The sequence below is a fragment of the Bos indicus genome, chromosome 1 (assembly GCF_029378745.1).
Source record: "Bos indicus isolate NIAB-ARS_2022 breed Sahiwal x Tharparkar chromosome 1, NIAB-ARS_B.indTharparkar_mat_pri_1.0, whole genome shotgun sequence".
Lineage (NCBI taxonomy): Eukaryota > Metazoa > Chordata > Mammalia > Artiodactyla > Bovidae > Bos > Bos indicus.
Window position 1 is genome coordinate 83,780,067 of NC_091760.1, and position 13,830 is coordinate 83,793,896.

General features: G+C 42.9%; 1 protein-coding gene across 7 annotated transcripts in view; it reads left to right on the plus strand.

Moving 5' to 3' along the window:
- ABCC5 (ATP binding cassette subfamily C member 5) overlaps window positions 1–13,830 on the plus strand; it is an 82,615-nt gene that overhangs the window by 46,185 nt on the left and 22,600 nt on the right. For all 7 annotated transcript variants that reach the window (XM_019958809.2, XM_070790987.1, XM_019958816.2 and 4 more), the window contains 10 exons: window positions 1,514–1,717; window positions 2,559–2,702; window positions 3,475–3,577; window positions 6,893–7,077; window positions 7,474–7,620; window positions 7,892–8,021; window positions 9,508–9,661; window positions 9,753–9,881; window positions 11,591–11,777; window positions 13,467–13,556. In XM_019958809.2, the coding sequence (XP_019814368.2) occupies window positions 1,514–1,717; window positions 2,559–2,702; window positions 3,475–3,577; window positions 6,893–7,077; window positions 7,474–7,620; window positions 7,892–8,021; window positions 9,508–9,661; window positions 9,753–9,881; window positions 11,591–11,777; window positions 13,467–13,556 (1,473 nt within the window). The remainder of the gene's footprint in view (window positions 1–1,513; window positions 1,718–2,558; window positions 2,703–3,474; window positions 3,578–6,892; window positions 7,078–7,473; window positions 7,621–7,891; window positions 8,022–9,507; window positions 9,662–9,752; window positions 9,882–11,590; window positions 11,778–13,466; window positions 13,557–13,830) is intronic.

Below are 13,830 nucleotides of genomic sequence, written 5' to 3' on the forward strand. Positions count from 1 at the left end.
ATGCACCTTAAATTGTGGGAGAAGAACTTTCACGGGAGTTTTGCTTTCATTGGGACTTTATGTTAGGGACACGTTTGTTCCTAAGGGCAGGAATAGCAACATTGCCTATTTTAAGCACGTAAATTTCATGTGTTGTGGATTTTAAACAAAATCCCATTGTTGGTGAACAGTTCATATTTTCTGCACTGTTCATATTTAAAACCATTATTCAATCATATGCCTGTTGAGATTCCTTAAACTTTATTCTTCCAACCTCTTTTTACTCATGTAACTCTCTAGAGAGCTGACTCCCTCTAGAAAGAAAGAGGCCTTAACATAAAGCTGCCTTTCATTGCTTCTCTGCCCTTGAGTAGTTCCCCGAGGCTTGTCTTTGGAACTGGCCCTCAGTGTTAATGCTCATCTTCCATGACCTGCCCTTGAGGTCTCTGAGGCTGACTTTTATTCAATTGACTTCCATTTAAGCCCTCAAACCAGATTGGAGTGGTTTGATTAATTTACTGGTTCTCAGATTCCGGTCCCCTGATTAGCAGCACATCAGCAACATCACTGCAGACTCTCAGCCCCACCAGAGACCTACTGAATCATGACTTGAGAGGTGGGGCCCCTCAGTCCATTTTAACAAGCCCTGCAGGTAATTCTTATACATGCTCTTATTTGAAAACCTTTGAAATAATTGAAGTTTTTTTTTTAAGTACAAGATTTAAAAAAAAAAAATACAGAGCCATTTACTGTTTGACAATCGATTTTTTTTTTTCACTTAGTAACATTTATTAAGTGCTTATTATATGTCAGCTGCCTGTGCAGAAGCTTCTGGGGGCACTGGGAATATAAAAGAAAAGGACAATAATCTGTATCCTCAACAAGCTTACAGTTAGGAAAGACATACTGACAAATAGGCACAAAATAAGGTGATGAAAGAGTCCCCTTTCTTTTGGGTGTTAGTGGAGAAGGGGAGGGTAGGCTTTGCAGAGGAGAAGATGCCAGAACTGAGCAGACAAGTACAGGAGAAGGCATGACAGTAGTCATGCGTGTTCATAATGGACACCAATGTAACTGAGCAGACACACCTGCTCAGATCCCAGGGTATAGAAGGGGCATTGACAGCGGAGGCTAGGAGTTGCTAGAAAGCCAGTTGGTAAAGGGCCTGCTTTGTCAGCCATATCTGGAGGCTTAGATTCTGTCCTTTAGGACTAAGCAAGATGGTCAGCTTTGTGTTTTGAAAAAGTCATTCTGCCCATGGAGAATGGATTGTAGTGGGGCATCCAGAGGATGTGGTAAGGCTCAGACACAGGATTGGTTAGTAACCAGATGGTTGTGGGAGAGGATGAGGCATTGGGCTGATACCCCCAGTTCTGGTGTGGGCCCTAGAGGATACAGTGGCATTCCATCCAGGTGGGGAAATAAAGAGAAGGAGCTGGTTTGGGTGGAAGAGAGGAGAGGTGACTGAGGCAACCACTGAGTGTTGTTCTGGACTTGAACTGGAGACTTCCTTGTGCTTTCTGGGTTCCTGTAGATTGGTGAGCGAGGAGCCAACCTGAGTGGCGGGCAACGCCAGAGGATCAGCCTCGCCCGGGCCTTGTATAGTGACCGAGACATCTACATCCTGGACGACCCCCTTAGTGCCTTAGACGCCCACGTGGGCAACCACATCTTCAACAGTGCTATCCAGAAGCATCTCAAGTCCAAGACGGTTCTGTTCATTACCCACCAGTTACAGGTATGTGCTTCCTTCCCCAGGCTACCCACCTTGACTTGGGCAGGGAGAAACAGGGAGGCGGGCTTGGTCCAGGTACCTTCATGGGGCTCCTTGAAGTCCCTGGAATCATGGTGTTCCCTTCCTCAGCAAATAGCCTCCTGGCTCATTGTACCAATAAAGCTTGTTGTACCAGATGGCCATCTGAATCAGAGATCCTTGGAGCATGTTAGCTTTTGCATATAAATCAGTAAGTAAAAGGGCTAAGAGGAATAGGCTGAAAATGGAGTCTGGGTAAGAGATAGTTTGGAAAGCATTCTGTTAACATCTATATGCGAGTGGGTACTGTTTAGGAAAAACAAGCTCTTCTCACTCTGTCATTCCATAACAAGCAGCCACTTCAGAGAGCAGCTCAAGGAGGTTGCCATCTGCTTTGCTTATGTTGTCAAGTTTAGGGGGCTAACCCCCTGTTCTGCCACAGAAAGTCTAATTATGTGTACTTCTGCGTCTAGTAAAGGGATGTAAAGTTTAATAGAAGACTGTGTGGCTTCATCAGCAGATTTATATCAAAAACTGGAGAACCTGCTTTTTGAACTATATCACAAGACACGAGAAACTAAAGCAGGAGTTCTCAGTCTTAGCTCTCTGTTGTGGGGGCCTGTCCTGTGCATCCCTGGCATCTATCTACCAGATGGCAGTAGTACCCCCCCATTGTAACAATCAAAAATGTCTCCAGATATCGCCAAGTGTCCCCTGGGGGGGCTTGGCCACCTCCAGGTGAGACCTGCTGAAGTAAGGTGTAGGGGTTTGGATGTATTTGCACAAATAATCAGCCACACTACGTTGTCCCTGTCTTTGTCTCCAGTACCTGGCTGACTGTGATGAAGTGATCTTCATGAAAGAGGGCTGTATTACAGAGAGAGGCACTCATGAGGAATTGATGAATCTAAATGGTGATTATGCTACTATTTTTAATAACCTGTTGCTGGGAGAGACACCCCCAGTTGAGGTAAGATTTGCATGTGTGTGTCTTTCTAGTGAGAGACAGATGTTACCATAGTGAATGATGGAGAAATCTCTGCTGAACTCATTGTCTGTGTCTTGCTGGCAGGGGCCCTGTTTTCCAGTGACCAGATTACTATGCTTTAGTCCACACACTGGTTCTGTTCTAGGAGGGAAGGACTGAGGGACTAGAGAACCAAGATCTTCTGTCACTGAGAATTCATCAGTAAGGCAATGACAAGAAGGATGTGGGCTCAGTGTGTGCTATTGTTCAGTCATAACTTAATTTCTTAAACTCAATTAAATCCTAACCAGAGCGTTACGAAAGTGCCTTTCTTAATAATCAAATGAATAATGTGGCAGGCAAGAGACATTAAATCCTGCATACATTTGAAAATTATCCATGGTGTCTTGGCTGCCAACTTGGCACTTATTAACTAGCACTGACTGTGTCCCAATTACTGGCTTAGGCTCTTTATAGATGTCATCCAGCTGATACTTTGCACAAGTTAGAGTGGATAAGAATAGCATAAAGTCTACTGTGTTTGGAATTTAGGTCTTTAGGTACTTTGGGGAGAGCAGGGTCTATGGAATGGCCGGAACCCAGACCTCAAAGATGTCAGGAGTTAGGGAAGTTACATAAGTTAACTTTTAAGAAGTTGGACGTGTCTCTTTTCAATAAGAGCAGCAACTCCATGAATGCATTTGCTAACATGTCCTTTGGACATTTATCTGAATGGCCATATCATGATAACTGGAGACACTTTTTTTTTCATTAGATTAATTCAAAAAAGGAAACCAGTGGTTCACAGAAGAAAACACAAGAGAAGGGTCCTAAAACAGGATCAGTAAAGAAGGAGAAAGCAGTGAAGCCAGAGGAAGGTAATGAACCTTTTTGAGAATTGTCATTAAAGTTTTTGCTTTTGTTTTGTTTTGGCATTTTATTTGCATATATCTATTACATCCCTAGAAAAAGGATCCCATGGTTTTCCCTCTAGAGTGTTTTCATGCACTTGCTTTTTCATGGTCCATGATGCCAGATGAGATTGTCAGTACAATGAAAATGATGGGATGGGGGCTCCCATTTTTCCACATATTTGGGTTGCCCATCATATCTGGGGCTGATCCCTCCTCACTTGTTTAACCTGCCCATGAGGTTCACAGCAATTTTCCCAGTCCTGTGATCATCAGTTAAATTTGCCCATATAACCACACTTCACCATCAAGTCAAAAGCCTGCTGATGACTGTGGCACATGGACTAGTAAGAACCTGGTGCTTGCCTCTCTTTTTGGCATTGATGATGCTCTTGAGGTCATCAGCCAGCCAGGGCATTCATGAGCACCAGTACAGCAGTGCAGAAAGATGATGTAAAGTATGTCATTAAAGTTTATCAGAAATTATGCCATGTAGCAATTCATGCTGCCTGTTGTAGAACACCTGGCCTTATATTTCTAGAATAACAAGATTCTTATATGATTATTGGGAGACCATGAGGCAACTTCTGTTTGCTCAAATAGACCAAGGCAATAAAAATGACCTTTACTTCTATGCCTTTTTTTGCTATGCAGGGTGGAGTGAGGTGTAGGTAGTCATAGCTGAGTCATCTTTACGGAAAAATTGAATCATGGATAGAGGTATACCTTTCTTTCCTGTGATTCATCTCTCCTCTTTAAAAGTCATGCCAACCAAAGCAAAGGCATGCTAGCTCTAAGAATGCCCACATCCTCAGTTAACCCCCCTCTACCCCCTCCCCTGGTACAATGATCACTCCTTGGCTTGTCCCAAGCAGGCACCAGCAGGGCTGTGGTGAAGAGTTACAGCCAAGATTTTTCCTACTTGATTTTCCTATCCAGACTCCTTGGTCCTGTTTTTCAAACCCTTCATCTTATCAACCAAAACAAATCTTGAGAGTTGGAGAAGCTGTTTGCAATACCTTAGGCATTTTCACTTTTGTAAATAATAAATAGAAATGCATTCCTGTTTTAAAGTTATTTCTTCAGTGTTACCTTCTCACCTGACATGTTGAATTTAGGACTTTTTTTCTGGTTTGCCATGTTGTTTTAATTTCCTTGGTCTTAAAACTGCAGCAGACATTGGGTGTTAGGAGTTGACCATACTGATTCTTTTCTTTCTTTTAATAAGCCCTGTATGAGCTCTTGAATTCAGGTGTGATTGGAGGTACCTTACTCTCACAAAGCAAACAGCACAGAAGGCTGAGACATCTGTCAATTCCTGCCGCAGGCAGTAGGCAAAAAACAGATTGTCTTTAGGGGACATGTGACCTAGAGACTCTCATCATAAAGTGCTCGAGGCCTGTGTGGCTTGTTCCAAGATAATTGCATAGCATATGTGATAAAGAGGTGGGGCTTTCTCTGTATTCTCTTGTCAACATCAATCTCCCGTCCAGTCCAGGGAGCCCCTAGGAAATATCCTTAAATGTTTTTTTTCCTCCCACAGTCAGTTACCCCATCCTACTGAATTTACTTCCTGAATACTCCATCCCCATGGCCACAACCCTGGTTTTCAGTCAGTCAGTTCAGTTGCTCAGTTGTGTCCGACTCTTTGTGATCCCATGGACTGCAGCACACCAGGCTTCTCTGTCCACCACCAACTCCTGGAGCTTATTCAAACTCATGTCCATCAAGTCATTGATACCACCCACCCATCTCATCCTCTGTCATCTCCTTCTCCTCCTGCCTTCAGTCTTTCCCAGCATCAGGGTCTTTTCCAATGAGTCTGTTCTTCACATCAGGTGGCCAAAGTGTTGGAGCTTCAGCTTTAGCATCAGTCCTTCCAATGAGTATTCAGGACTGATTTCCTTTAGGATTGAGTGGTTTGATCTCCTTACTGTCCATGGGACTCTCAAGAGTCTTCTCCAACACCACAGTTCAAAAGCATCAATTCTTCGGTGCTCAGCTTTCTTTATGGTCCAACTCTCATGTCCGTACATGACTACTAGAAAAACTGTAGCTTTGACTAGACAGACCTTTGTCAGCAGAGTAATGTCTCTGCTTTTTAATATGCTGTCTAGGTTGGTCATAGCTTTGCTTTCAAGGAGCAAGCATCATAATTTCATGGCTGCAGTCACCATCTGCAGTGATTTTGGAGCCCAAGAAAATAACCCTGGTTCTGACCTTTATCATCTCCCACCGAGACTGTTACAGTTGCCTCCTTTTAAATCTGTCTTCCACATGAACAACTAGGAGATCTAGTTGAAAACAGGAGACCAGCCAACTGCCTGGGGCTTGAGGCTATTCAATGCCTTCCCAGTTTCAAAGCAGCATTTTTAAAATATTTTTCCTGATGTGGCACACATAGAAAATCCATTCTTTGTCTGAGATGCTGGGATGCATGGAAGAGGCTGCCTGAGGTGGCTGGTCTGGCCATTCCAGTCCCATCTCCTACAGTAGGGCTGGGAGTCAAATCTCTACACCCCTGTAGCCCTTTCTCTTGAGAAGTTCTTATCTGAAGAATAATGTTCAAATACCTTTATCCTCTGACCACAGCCTGCTTAATAAGCCTTATCTCCTGCCACTCCTTAGGCATACGGAATATTCTAGCCATGTTGAATTGGATATCTGTGTATACTGATTTCCTGTTTCCTCACACCTATGCCTATCATTTCCCCACCTGGCTAACTCTGGCTTACCTTTCACCTGCAGTCCAGTGGGTAGGACTCCACACTTTCATTGCAGAGGGTGTAGGTTCAACCCTGATAGGGGAACTAAAATCCGAGTCATGCTGTGCAGCTAAAAAAAAAAAAAAAAGACACAATATGGACTACATAGAAAGTCTCACCTGGAATCTCCCTGCTAAGCCCCTCACAGCTCCCCCAAGTAGGTTAGGTGCACTTCCTGAATGTTCCCATGCTGCCCTACAAGTAGTTCCAGCATTGGGGTTAGCACATTTTACTATAATTTTGTACTTATTTATCTATATGTGGATGATCTGAGCCAGGGACCTGGTCTTAATCCTCTTTGCCTCTCCAGGGCTTATTCCTGGGCGTGGTTCATAATAGGTACCTAGTAGATAGATATTAAATGGATAAATGAATGCTCCTGGAAAGGGGGAAATAATTCCAACCTAGAGCTCTGTGAAACTGTAGGCTCTCTTTGGTTCTCCTCTTCTACATGTGACTTCCTTCTAGAAAAGCAGCTTTTCCTTTCTGAATTCACGTTTCTCTTTTCCTCACCTAGGGCAGCTTGTGCAAATGGAAGAGAAGGGGCAGGGTTCTGTGCCCTGGTCAGTGTATGGTGTCTACATCCAGGCTGCTGGGGGCCCTTTGGCATTCCTGGTCATTCTGTCCCTTTTCATGCTGAATGTGGGCAGCACCGCTTTCAGCAACTGGTGGTTGAGTTACTGGATCAAGCAAGGAAGTGGGGTAAGATTTCTCATTGATGGGAAAATTGTACGTCTAATAATATGGCCATCTCTTCATATTTCCTGGCTCTTCTTAGGGAAAGTGCTCTAGTTTTCTGTTAAGAGAGGTAATTAACAAAGATTACCCAGGATTAAAGAGATGAGTCCCTAATGTAACCTCACCAGGTAGTTGCTCCCTGACCAACTCACAGAGCAGTAGCGCTTACCAGGAGCACATCTATAGGCTGTCTGTTGTCATTAGAGAAGAGAGGGGAACAGGCAAAGCCTGCCTTGTGTTTGTCTCCACCAGCTCCCAGAGTTTGTTTCCTGTACCCTGCCTTGAGCCAAGAGTGGCCCTGACAAGGGCTTCTTGGATGTCCCTAAGGGTCTTGCCTCACAGAACCTTGCTTCCAAACAGAATACCACTGTGACTCAAGAAAATAGGACGTCTGTGAGCAACAGCATGAAGGACAATCCTCTCATGCACTACTATGCCAGCATCTACGCCCTCTCCATGGCAGTCATGCTGATCCTGAAAGCCATTCGTGGAGTGGTCTTTGTCAAGGTATGCACTGGGGCCTCTGCTCCTCTTCTCACTGGTGGCTTTGTGGTCAGGCTTCTGCCTGGCACCTCTCGGGTTTATTCTGAGTTGGGGAGCTCCTCTGAAGCAGGATGCCTCTTGCCGAAGTGACCTGCATCCCGTCAGCCTCAGCCCTTTCCTGTTAGCCACCTCCTTCCTCCACAGCCACTTGCCCTTCTCTGGCTTTGGACCCGTGGAGTGGGTTCTGAGCCTACTGAGTCCTGGGTCTTTGATTGCTCTGTACTCTGCTCCTCAGGGCACATTGCGAGCCTCCTCCCGACTCCATGATGAGCTTTTCCGAAGAATCCTTCGAAGCCCTATGAAGTTTTTTGACACTACCCCCACGGGAAGAATTCTCAACAGGTTTTCCAAAGACATGGATGAAGGTATTTCTCACTGCTTCTCTCTGTTGTGCTCCAGAGCATGAACCACCCAGCACAGTGGCTGCAATATTTGCATCAGGAACATGTTAGCTTGGGCATTTTCTCCACATTGCAATTTCTCCACATTGCAATTTCTCTTTAGGCTAAGGACCTATCTGATTTTTCATCTTTCATGTGAGCTCTTATTTGATCTTATTTAACCTGAAAACCAGTTCAGAGTGCTGACCATAAAGGCTTTGGACAGGGTGTTTGAGAGTCCAAAAGACATATTTACTTGTGGGTGGTGTGTAGGTTCCTGGACACGTACAGTCTCTTGACAGGTTTGCTGGATGCTGAATGCTTCATGGGCTGTGCCAGCACCAGAACTTAAATACACTTGACCCTTGAACAACAGGTTGGTTGAGTCTTTGGATATGAAACTGTGGATGAGGAACCACATCTATGGAGGGCTGACTGTAGATTACATGCAGATTTTTCACTGCATGGAGGGTCTGTGTCTCTAACCCCCATGTTATTCAAAGGTCAACTGTACTCCCATAGCCTATAATAATAGTGATGCTATCTGACATTTTTTGAGGGCTTACTGTGTTACAAGCAGTTTTACATGCATTATCCTAGCCATCATAGCAGCCCTGTGAGGTGTGGGTATCATTTCACCCACAAAATGCATGGGAAAGCTGATATCTAGAAAGGTTGACTTGCTCAAGATTGCACAACTATTAAATAGCAAGCTGCAAATTGAGCTCAGATCTTTTTGACCCCAGAACTAATGTTTTTAACTACTTACTGTGCTGCCTCCATAGAAGGAGTTTGTTTCAGATGTTGATAGGCCAATGTATAGCTATGGCCAGAGGTAACAAGAGATCAAAACCATCACTGATACACAAAATAGTGATACACATGTGTGTGATATGATCACATTTGTATTAAACTCACATACGCACAGATGAATAGAAAAGAGACTGATGAAAATCAGTGGTATCAACATGTCTCAGATTTGTAAGAAAATAGGTGGGGGGAGGAGATGTCCAAAATAGGTGAAGAAAATGTTAACTCTTGGAGGTTCTATACTCTTCCAGTTTTTGTGTATGTTTAAAATTTTCCATGAAAAGTTTCTTAAATGTTAGCAGCAGTTCATTCATATTGGTAAGAATAAGACTATGTTTATTTAATTTTTTGCATATTTATTTTCCAAATATTTTATAGCAAACATATATTACTTTGCAAAGTGGAAAAATGTTTAAGGGGGTTGGGCAGCACAGTGAACCAAAAAGAGGGCACAGGTGAGAAAGATCACTTAAATGCTCTTGGGACAAGAAAAATTAGAGCAACTACATTACCAGATTTTTATTTGATCAGACTGTTTAAAAGACAAAAAAAGTCACAAATTTCACATATGGCTTTTTGTGAGCCTCTTTTTGTTTTTTGAAAAATTCTGGCTGTTTGTGGATCCCAGCATCTGACACATGTTCCTTTACTGTTTCCTTAGTCGATGTGCGCCTGCCGTTCCAGGCTGAGATGTTCATTCAGAACGTTATCTTGGTGTTCTTCTGTGTTGGAATGATCGCAGGAGTTTTCCCGTGGTTCCTCGTGGCAGTGGGGCCCCTTGTCATCCTCTTTTCAATTCTGCACATTGTCTCCAGGTAAACAGGAAGTCTTTGTATCTTTCAGTGCAAAGGGTGAAGCCAGAGTTGCCAGTCCACCCCTCTGACACAGAACTCGTTCTCTCTCCAGGGTCCTGATCCGAGAGCTGAAGCGTCTGGATAATATCACGCAGTCACCTTTCCTCTCCCACATCACATCCAGCATACAGGGCCTTGCCACCATCCATGCCTACAACAAAGGGCAGGAATTTCTGCACAGGTTAGTTCCATGGGGGCCAGAGGGCTCATCAGGGAGCCAACATCTCAGCATTTAATGAGAGTTTAAGAAGCCTTTCAAAGTCAAAATTGGGGATTATAAAAATCATTACTAAGAGTATTAGTGATTTAATGATCTCTGCTGATTAAGATTCACTTGCTTGGTAGAACTCCCTTCTGAGCAAATGGGAAGACCAAACAGATTTGGAGTCTTTATTAGCTTTCAGTTCTGAATGGCTATATTTGACAGAGTTTTGCTCCTTTTTTTTTTTTCTTGGAAAAGTAAGATATTCATAGACAATAAATTGACATTTAGTTGTTAATATTGTTTGTGTGAGAAATTTCTGTACTTATATAGTCATTGTGGAGATGTATGTTTACTAGAGGTTGAACTAGACTAAATGTCTTTCAGTAAAGGACTGGTTAAATAGGCTGTGGTGTCCCCATATAATGCAATATTATGTGACCCCTAAAAAGAATGAGACTGTTTCCTAGGTATTGATGTGGAATGATCTCCAAGTTATATTAGATGAAAGAGAAAGATACAGATGTGCATGTATAGTTTGCTCCCTTTAAATATGTGTGTGTGACATTTAGAATATCTGAAAGAACACACAGGAAACTAACAGCTGCCACTGGACAGTGGAAGTGAATAGCTGGAGGAGGGCAGGAGAAAGACTGACTTTTCATGGTAAAACCTTTTTACCTTGTGAATATTCTGTCTTATAGAGTATATAGTTCATTCCAAAAATTAAGTAATTAACATTAAAAAGTAACTCTAGCATAGAAAGGTTGGTTAAATAATTCTGAAAAATGTATGCTAACTTTAAGCAAAACAAAGAGTAAAATATGTTGACCGTGTACATGTGTAGGTATGTACCCAAATAAACGTGAGGGCATTGGAAAAAATACTAGGAGGAAATGCAGCAGAATATGGATTCTGGTTTTAGCTGAGTGGTGAGAGTACTGGAATTTTACATTTCCCTCTTTTTTATTATGTTTCCTAAATTTTCTCTAAAGTGCACATATCTTCTTATAAGGAGGAAAGGGATTTTCTTTAAGGCAAAGTATCTTTGCCTACCCAGGCCTTCCACTCTGGAGTTCTAGTTGTATGTGACCCCAGACCCTCAGGTGGGGTGAGAGCTGCTCTCTAGGACCCCTGATGACAGAGGGTCTCCTTCCTGCAGTGACAAAGGTTGTCTCGGTCTATCCGTTCTGGTTTAACTAACTCACTGCTCTGGTTCTCTGCTCCATGGCCTTGGGAAATCAGCAGACCATCTCCACTTTCTCGTATTCAGTCCAAAAGTCTTTTTCCTGCTCTTGTGCCATTTCTGCAGTTTGCATTTGTAACCTCTCTTTCCTCAAGAAAATGACCACTGACCTAAAACAATTCTCTAAAGCTTAAACAGCCTCTTTATTTGGTCTTCTTCCCCCCTGCTTTCCTGGTGCTGTTGAAGTAGATATGTTTTTCCTAGTATCTTGAATATGTTTCTTTCAAAGGGTAAAACTAGAAAACCCCCGTGTCTTCCTGTGTGTGGAGCCTGGAATACTCTGTACTCCTTAAGTTTCCATATCACTCTCCTGGTTACAAGCAGTGGTATTATACTTTAGTATTAGCCCTCTACCCAAAACTCACCAGTACTTCGGCATCCTCCATGACTGGGGTTGTGTGGTACTTTACTTACTTTATTAGGTGTTCTGTCTTCCTCACAGGTACCAGGAGCTACTGGATAACAACCAGAGTCCTTTTTTCCTGTTCACTTGTGCGATGCGGTGGCTGGCGGTGCGGCTGGACCTAATCAGCATTGCCCTGATCACCACCACTGGGCTGATGATTGTTCTCATGCATGGGCAGATTCCCCCGGCCTACGCAGGGCTTGCCATCTCCTATGCTGTGCAGGTTAGTCTTTGGGATGAGGGCGTTGTCTTTCTCATACGTTGGCCTAGGAGAGGCCTGGTAGGCGGCTCTGCCCTAAGCTGTCATTTTACCTCTGGCTCCTAGAGCTTCTCCCCATCTGCTTTGGCAGTAGCACTGTGGACTGGAACACAGTCAGCCCTCCACATCCCCAAGTTCTGCGTCCATAGCGTCAACCAACTGCAGATCAAAGATATTTGGGAGGGGAAATTCCAGATAGTTCCGAAAACTGAATTTACTACAGATGTACAACTATTTATGTAGCACATTGTATTTATAACTATTTACCAAGTCCTTACATTGCATTAGGTATTATAAGTAATCTAGAGATGACTTAAAGGATACAGGAGAATGTCTGTAGGTTGTAGGCAATTACTGGGCCATTTTATATAAGGGACTTGAGCATTCTTGGATTTTTGACAGAATCCTGGAACCAATTCCCCACGAATGCTAAAGGTTGACTTCATGGGAATAAAGGGATTTAACTCTGTTGCATGTGTTTATGAAGTAGGTACTGTTTTTTCTTAAATAAACAGATTTTGAAAATTGTTTCTTAATTGTAGATTTATGTCTTCACTAACCTTTCTTCTCTGGCCTCTTCCTAGTCTTCTAAGAAACACATATCCTCAATATACTACTTCTGTGTGTTTTATTTTCAGGCCCCAAATTTTCCCAGTACTGTTACATACATAAACCTTTTTGGTTCTTAGGGATGATTGAAGGTCTTCAAATAGCTCAGAGAATAGCGGGGAACTTAGCACTGACTAGATAGTTAAAGATGATAAAGAATTGTTGCTAACTTTTTTAAGATGTGGTAATGGTTTTCAAAGAGATTTTATATTTTAGAGAGATAGAAGCTGAAGTATTTATGGATAAGACTTAGGCTATGTGAGATTTGATTCCAGATCTATGGAAGGATGGGGTGGTACAGATGAAACAATGCTGGTTGTAAGTTGATAATTTTTTTAAGATGAATGTTTGATATGTGGGAGCCCATTATACTGTCCTCTCTATTCTTGTATATGTTTGACATTTTCCTATATTGGAAAGATAAAAATAAGTGGCCAGAGGAAACCTAAGAAGAGATCTATATCTTTACAGATACTCAAAGGTATTTGTCCATGTCTTGCAGACTTAACTTGATTCTTGGAGGGCTGGGGGTGGGGGGTGGGAGAAATCTGTGTTAAATATACTTCTGTTTCAGAGTACTCAGTCTGGGGTACACAGACTGGGGCTCTGCATTCAGTTTTGGCCCAGCCTGGTCTCTGTTGACCTTCCTGGAAGCATTCTCACTGCTGCTCACAGGCTGATACAGTCTCCATTTATTGTGGCTGCTATATCCAGGTATAGGTACAATTATGAAGCCCAGAAGTTATTCAGCTACAGCTGAATTTCTGGAAATGTAAAAACAGACAGAAAGCCTTTAGGTATAGAAAAGTTAGTGCCAGTACTGCAGTGCCACCTAGATTCCCTGAGAGTTGCAGTTGACTGGGGGCTCTTAGGCATTGTCTTGAACAGTTAAAGAATGATCTGATCCCTAAAGCCAGCTGCTGTCTATCCGCAGTTAGTTCTCACAATTGAGTTGTGATCCCTGAGGTGAAGGAGGTTTGCTGGCATTCCCTTGGTGTATAATAATAATAAATTCTCTCTTGAATTGTTGTTTTCCATGATCAGTTGACAGGGCTGTTCCAGTTTACTGTCAGACTGGCATCGGAGACAGAAGCTCGCTTCACCTCAGTGGAGAGGATCAACCACTACATCAAGGTCAGGCTCCTGCAGGCCTTCTGCTGCAGTTTTACCCTCTTACCACCTGGAATAAATGTCCCAGGAAGATGCTTGTTTTCTCTGTCTCATCTTGTCCCACAGGAGAGGCAGCATCTCTCCAGTATGCATGGAATGCGAAGAGAATATCATAAGATTTTCTAAGTGTATTTGTGAATTGTGGTCTGATTGAGAACTTACATTCATCATCTAATTTCCAAAGTGTTCCTAACCTCATTAATTCAGTTAAGCAAACTAATGTAATATTTTCCTTATA